Source organism: Trifolium pratense, linkage group LG7 (assembly GCF_020283565.1).
Source record: "Trifolium pratense cultivar HEN17-A07 linkage group LG7, ARS_RC_1.1, whole genome shotgun sequence".
NCBI classification, from domain to species: domain Eukaryota; kingdom Viridiplantae; phylum Streptophyta; class Magnoliopsida; order Fabales; family Fabaceae; genus Trifolium; species Trifolium pratense.
The window spans coordinates 40,975,281-40,982,560 of NC_060065.1; the positions used below are offsets into that span (position 1 = coordinate 40,975,281).

At 32.6% G+C, this 7,280-nt stretch overlaps 1 protein-coding gene across 1 annotated transcript; it reads right to left on the reverse strand.

The window, feature by feature from the left end:
• Window positions 1–5,554: 5,554 nt before the first annotated feature.
• On the reverse strand, window positions 5,555–6,272 carry LOC123894899. The gene has a single exon (XM_045945013.1). It carries the CDS (start codon window positions 6,165–6,167, stop codon window positions 5,697–5,699), a length of 471 nt encoding a protein of 156 aa, XP_045800969.1. The 5' UTR covers window positions 6,168–6,272; the 3' UTR covers window positions 5,555–5,696.
• Window positions 6,273–7,280: the final 1,008 nt, after the last annotated feature.

Below are 7,280 nucleotides of genomic sequence, written 5' to 3' on the forward strand. Positions count from 1 at the left end.
TGCGGGCGAGAGCAAGCTACAGAAACTACGAAATTGGAACCGCTAGCTAAAGCAAAATTTCTCTCAATTTCTCTCCAAAACATTTTATTGTATCTATCTTTCTATATATCTTTCTTTCTCTATTCTTATAGGCAGACACATTACAATGATCAAACAATAAAAATATAATGCAAAAGAAATATTGTGCTGGATAAATTAAAACTTAAAACAAAAACAGATTGAATATGTTATGAGGAAATAACATAACAGTGTGCTTGAAACATCAGTATTCAGAAATGCTTATTGGCACATCCTGTTCACCTAGATTAAATTATTTAACAAATGCAAGCTACACTTTTTTTATATATAGAAAAAAGGTTAGACAAGTTGGGTCCTAAATATTCATCAGAGTCGAGGAAAGTCTCGAGACTTAGAGAACACTTACAGAGGTCTTACATGTGGCGGAGCCAGAAAAAATATAGAGCCTGGACAAAATTTCACATGTGACATATAATATATAAATAGTCCAACAAAAATCTCAGTTTTGCCCTAAACTAATCCCTAAAAATCTCAGTTTTTACCCTAAATTAACCCCTAATATATAAATAGGCAACTGCCCAGCCTTGCTGGACCTTGGCTCTACCCGCCAACAAGGTCCTCACATCAACATCAGCATTCAAACCGAAGTGTTTGGGGAATTTGAATTGAATCCTTACTAATACGATGGCAAGGATCCACAACTTCAACTCCTAATATGCACAAGTGAGACAAGTCTTTCACCATGCAAAAACTTGTTTTCACCATTAGATTAATAAGTCTCACTATTGGATCAAAATGTCACATCACATCTCATTTGATCTAATGGCGAGACTTATTGATCAAATGGTAAAAACAAGCTTGTGCATGGGGAAAGACTTGTCTCACTTGTGCACCAAACTTATTATTTCATACATTGACTAATAAAATATTAAGATCAATGGAGCTTAACCTTTTTCGTCAAATAGAAGATTAAGACAAAATAACGAGCAAATTTAATGGCAAATTAAACCCTTTGATCTTAATCTTTTTGTAAACAGTTTTGTTGTTGTCTTAACACACAACTCACCAAGGTTTAAAAAATTGGACCAGAACTGATGAAACCAGGTTTTGGCATGTAGTGGAAAATACTATGCAGATTGAAAAGCTTCCATTCAAGATTCTCATATGCAGAATTCCAAACTCTCAAATGCATGCTGACTGCAAAGTTATTGAATAGCTTGAAAGAAATTTTGGTTGGGGGAATACAACAAATTTAGGACAAGACTCCTCTAAAATGGTCGATATGATTAACTAATACAATGTCAATATGCATTGACACTAGTTTGTGAGAGTGCTTTTGCTAAAGATAATTCTAGGCTTAATGGTGGGTTCTACGGTGGACTAATACTTAAATATCATTCAAAACTCTAACAACAACCGACGTTGTCCCCTTGTCTTTTTTGCAGAGAGAGAGGCCTAATTGGTATTGGTTTGACAAAACCAAGAAAAAACGAATGTGTTAAGTTATGAGATACACATTTTCGTTTTCCTTTGTTTTTGTCAAACCAACACCGATCAAGTCAACATGATGAGTAAGACAGCAAATATCTATCTCCAAAAGACAACGTTTGTCACCATTGGAGTTTCGAACGATAAGTACCGGCTCATGATGGAACACATATTGAAGTGGTACTATACTATGTAGAATTTGTCTATGCTCATATCAAAAGCAGCAACTATAATCAAAATTAAGCACAAGTTTTAATTAAATATTCATTATATAAGCACTAACATGGACAGTGAACAAATCAGTGAGCAGTTGATTATATAATCATGCAGACACAATCCAGAAGATTCCCAGCACAACTACAACAAAGTAAGCTGCACCAAGAGAATCAATGAACACTAGATGTGTCAAACCATATATCAGAAGTACCTGCTTTATTCATCACTTTCTTAACTGTCCATGTAAGATAAACTAAGACCCTATTTGGATAAACAACTTATTTATAGCTTATAGCACTCATGATAAGTGCTTATGTATAAGCTTACATAAGCTATTTTTATAGCATCAAATAAAATAAAATTGTTTTTGTATATGCTATAAGCTGTTTTCATAAGTTATCTTGGAGAGCTTATAAAAATAAGTCGAAAAAAGCTTATGAAGAATGTCATAATTTATTTATTTTTTTGACGAAGAATGTCATAAAGTTGTTTTCATAATTTTTGCAAAACAGTCTTACAAAGCTTTCCCGTTTGGATTAACTTATATGAAAAATAACTTATGCAAATAAATAAACTTTTATATTAATTCATAAGTTCTCACTAGCAAAAATTGTATCTTTATACGCTGTTTATTCATAAACTACATTGACAAGCTTATGAATAATACATAAATGCTTATTTATTTATTTATTTATTTTCATAAGTTGTTTTGTATAAGCTCAATCCAAACAGAATGAGTAAATAAGTTCAAATAAGTCAATCTAAACAGACTCTAACTCTAATTTCACCAATCAAAACTACAAAAACTAACAGTAACAAGAAAATAACATTGAAATAGATGAAGCACTAACTAACAATAACAAAGTATGTGATATTTTTGGGAAATTAAAATGGAAAGTTGATGAAGTGGCAAGGAAGGTATCAGATGAGTAAGGTGAAGATCACATCAAATCTTGGAAAAGAAAACCACCAACAGCAATAAGCTGGGCAATTAACTATTGAAACAAGATCAATAGCCACGAATGAATCTTCATTACCATACTTGCACACACGCTACTTTTTTGAAAACAAAAATAAAAGAATAAATTTGTTTGTTTGAAAAATGGATATAAAGTAATCTACCATAAAAATGAAAGACAATTGAGTTACCAATGTTGTTGTTGTCTTTGTCTGAACTGAACCTTGGATTCGTGGATGAAGATGTTGTCGATGTTTCATTTGATACGTACATGGTGAAGCTGGCGCAGAATGGGTCGGATCTATGACCCGAATATGATGACTGATCCAATCGAATTAAAATCCATGGATTGGATTTTTCTTTGGGTTTTTCTTTTAGCGCCCCCTGAGATTTCAATTTTAACCCCTTGCAAGTTAGATAGCGAGTATGTAAAATAACAAAATTTGGGAAAAAATCGTTCGCAACCTACACTGAAAATTGAGTCCACATTTTAACCAGTGAACTTGTCAGCAGTAAAAAAATATCCTCATGCAATCAATTTTAATTGAACACGTGTGTGGCTATGACATAACATTCACCAATCACGTAACATTGTGTTAATTTTTTTTTCATTCACACATTCTTTCAATTTTTATTGGTTTTTTTTTTATCATTTGTTATATTTTTATCATTTCGTTTGTAAATGACCGCATAATATATCGTCGGTTACTCATATCGTTCTTATTAGTGTTTCTTTAATGATTATGGTTGGGAACATTATGGTAATCAATGAGAGATTTTTGTTGCCAAATTGGGAATGTTATGACTAACCAAAATGGATGGGAGCAACTTAGCGGGTTACAGCAGGGTTGAAAACAGAAGATTCACCTACTAAGTGCAAGCTTGTTGTAAGCAACTCAAAAGTGAGAGTTGCAGGCCGAACTCTTCGATTTAACACCTGAAAATGAATATCACATCTTTTCTTATCTCTCGGAGGGAGATTCCACATAGGTCCTCACTATTGTATTAAATTCGAAGTTGAGATGTTCGATGGAGTGTCCAACTTGATATAATTTTTGTTTAATATTTTTTGTTTCGAGTTAAGTTTATGTTGTAATGAACATGTTTTTGATGTAAATTAAGAGGTTGGGCTTTATATGTGTTTAACTACTTTACTTGTTGTTCGGCAGCGGCAGAGCCAGAAAAATTATAGAACCTGAGAAAAAAATTCACATGCAACATAATATATATAAATAGTCCAACAAAAAATTTCAGTTTTACCCTAAACTATCCCCTAAAAATATCAAAAATGTTGGTCAGAGCCCAGAAAACTGACCAAGCTTACTGGGCCTTGGCTCCGCTCATGGAAATTTTTTTTTCTACCCCAACAATCTTCATTCTACCCCAACATTTTTCTAAAAATTACCCAATATACTCTTATTAAAAATTAATATATTTTAAAAAAAAATTGTCGTATTATACTGTTCCGGTAGAATTTTCATCCTCCCCCGGTAAGTATTTATCGTTACCGGTAAGTTAACTTTACCGGTACACTTTTTAAAAAGTGTTCCGGTATGGTAATATTACCGGTACACTTTTTAAAAAGTTTTCCGGTATGTTTATGTTACCGTACACTTTTTAAAAAGTGTACCGGTATGTTAATTCTAATGTATACACCTGCTTAAAATAAATACAACAGAATCTCCATGAACTGGGATAATGGAAATTTTTGGAGTAACAACCATCGCACCAACTGGCTGTTTGCACGCAGTCATTACTCTGTTTGGCTCTTGAAGCAACCAATATCTTCCCAAACTAAACCAGGATGCTATTCTTTGTCGAAACTTAAATAGCATCTGAGAGGAAGCAACCAAAATTGTAAACCATGTCATATTTCATTACGATAAACAAAACAAATGGGATAATAGAGGTGATGGTATAAATGATCTTGTATGCCTATCAAACATAGAAAATCAAGAGCATACCTTGTGGATGGTAAAAGGTGGCTGTAAGTATTTGAACCAAAGTAATGGAGCACGGGAACAACTGGCGACAAATTTAAGAAGTTTACAACGGTCTTTTGGTTCAAAGCCTTTAATCACCTGTAAACAGTCAACATAAAGCAGAAAATGAATATTGATGTCATAAAACTGAAATCTACAGAAATTGCATCCATAAATTCTTCAATATAATTCATGAGGCTGAAAATAATGGTCAATAGTCACATTCTACAGCAAATATGCATGTATTAGAGAGGATGAGAAACTGCATTTCAACCAAATTCATAGTCACATATGTCCAGCATATGGAAATAAATTGAAAATAATAAAATAATGGAGACAATTTTTATAATCAAGTCATCAAGAAAGAAAGCAAATCTGCAAATTGTGCTAGATATGAGTCATATGACCACCGTGTACAATATAGCATACCAGAACACTTTTTAAAAAGTGTACCGGTAGAATTAACATACCGGTACACTTTTTAAAAAGTGTACCGGTAACATAAACATACCGGAAAACTTTTTAAAAAGTGTACCGGTAAAGTTAACTTACCGGTAACGATAAATACTTATCGGGGGAGGATGAAAATTCTACCGGAACAGTATAATACGACAAAAAAAAAATTAAAATATATTAATTTTTAATAAGGGTATATTGAGTATTTTTAGAAAAATGTTGGGGTAGAAAAAAAAAATTCCCGCTCATGTTGTCCGGTACAAATTTGACATGGAAATTAAGAGGTCATTTTTTGATATCCAAACTTATAAAATCTTTTTTTTTAGTTACTTTCAAAAAATAATTTTTTTGTCTTTCAAAAATAAACTTCCAAATAAAATTAGATTTTTTTCCTTGTCTAATTGCACTTCTAGATTAGGATATGGTTTTTCAAAAAATAATAGGAATACAAATATTTTTTTTAACCCAAATTCATTAACTCTTTTTGCATATATATAATCACATCCCAATTAGACATAGCAAAAAAAAAAAAAAAGAGTTAACTACAACATCACTATAGTCTATACATAAGTAGCAAATTAATGCACCAAACCCATCTCATAATTATCTTGCCAAAAGGAATTATAACCATGTTCTTCCAAATCAAATCCTTCATCACAAACCATTACATGATCAACCATCACATCCTTCTCATCTCCAAAAGACTCAATATCCTCCCAATTACCCCCCTCAAATTGAAAGGATGACATCAAATCCATATCAACCCATTCAACCCCAAAGTCATGTCCCTCCTCGTCCACTTGTCCTATGTTCCATGATTCATTATAACATTCTTCAAAATGATTCTTCAATTGTGATCCTATGCATGTTGAATCATCATGACCATCCATCTTGTTTTTTTCACTTATTTCAGCCTCAAAAGATCTTATCAAACTATCTAACCTTTCATCATCATTTTCTTCACATGGTAACTCTTCCATTAATGAAATGAGAAGATCACCCTTGATTTCCATATCATAAGCCAAATTTTCACAAATTTGAGAAGTCATATTTTGGTTTGGTACAAATTATATATATTGGTTTAATTTGTAACTTTGAAAAAGAAGAACAATAATAGAAAGAATAGAGAATATTTATGTAACAAAAAGGCTTAATTAAGATGAATGAATTGATTATTGTGTAAGGGAAGTTGGGGTTTATATAGGGACACATTAGAGGCCACGTCACTTCATGAAGGGGACATTACATTCATCATGGCCAAGATAGTCATGTGCACATGTGCCCACACACAAATAATAAATATGATATGGTTGATCATGTTGCATTGTAAATTATAGCAATATGGGATATAAATAATAAAATAATTAAAGATGTGAAATAATAATATGATAAAGAAATATGCATGGAGATATCAGACAGAATGTACGTGTGCTCTGGCAATAAGGACGGCTCAAAGTAAGCAATATATTGTGGGAACCGTAGAATCTGACCCATAAACCTCAATAAAGAGAATAGTTTATAATAATGATGATATAATATGGAGTTGCATTGTGTAGTTCAATTAAAGAGTTAAGATAATTGAAGAATTAAAGTTAAAATTTTGGTGAATATGAATTAATATGATCTTAGCTAATCAAAATGGTGATTGGGGAGACAAGTTAATGTTGGAATATTTTATATTATATTCCAATAATCGTTATGTGGGCATTTATATTTAAATTAATTATATTAGCTATTTATCATAATAAGAGCCTTAGTTGATAAGTGATCAGATAAAGTTAAAAGGCTAAATGGATTTCTATTAAGATATTAATTAATGAACTAATTAGTGGATATGGACGAAAATATGAGTGGATGTCAGGATGGCCAATTCCGGAATAATGGGAACCCTAATTGGCCACCACACTATATATAGGCTATGGTCCCCAATATACCGGACACAAGCAAATAACCTCTTCTCCCCATCTGAAGAGAATTCAAGGCATAAGGAGTACCGGTTGAGGAAGAACCACACTAGCCAACAGATACTTGTCGTCCGTCTCTCTCTTTACGTTTCATGATCGGTTTGTTCTACTTCCATCTGACGGTTAGTATCTAATGGATTCTTCTATCCAGTAGGGATGGCAGAAAAACCCAAACCCGTGAGACCCACCCGAACCCAA

Excerpts from the sequence above, each read along its gene's own strand:
- LOC123894899 (XM_045945013.1), bottom strand. The coding sequence starts at position 6,167 with ATGACTTCTCAAATTTGTGAAAATTTGGCTTATGATATGGAAATCAAG.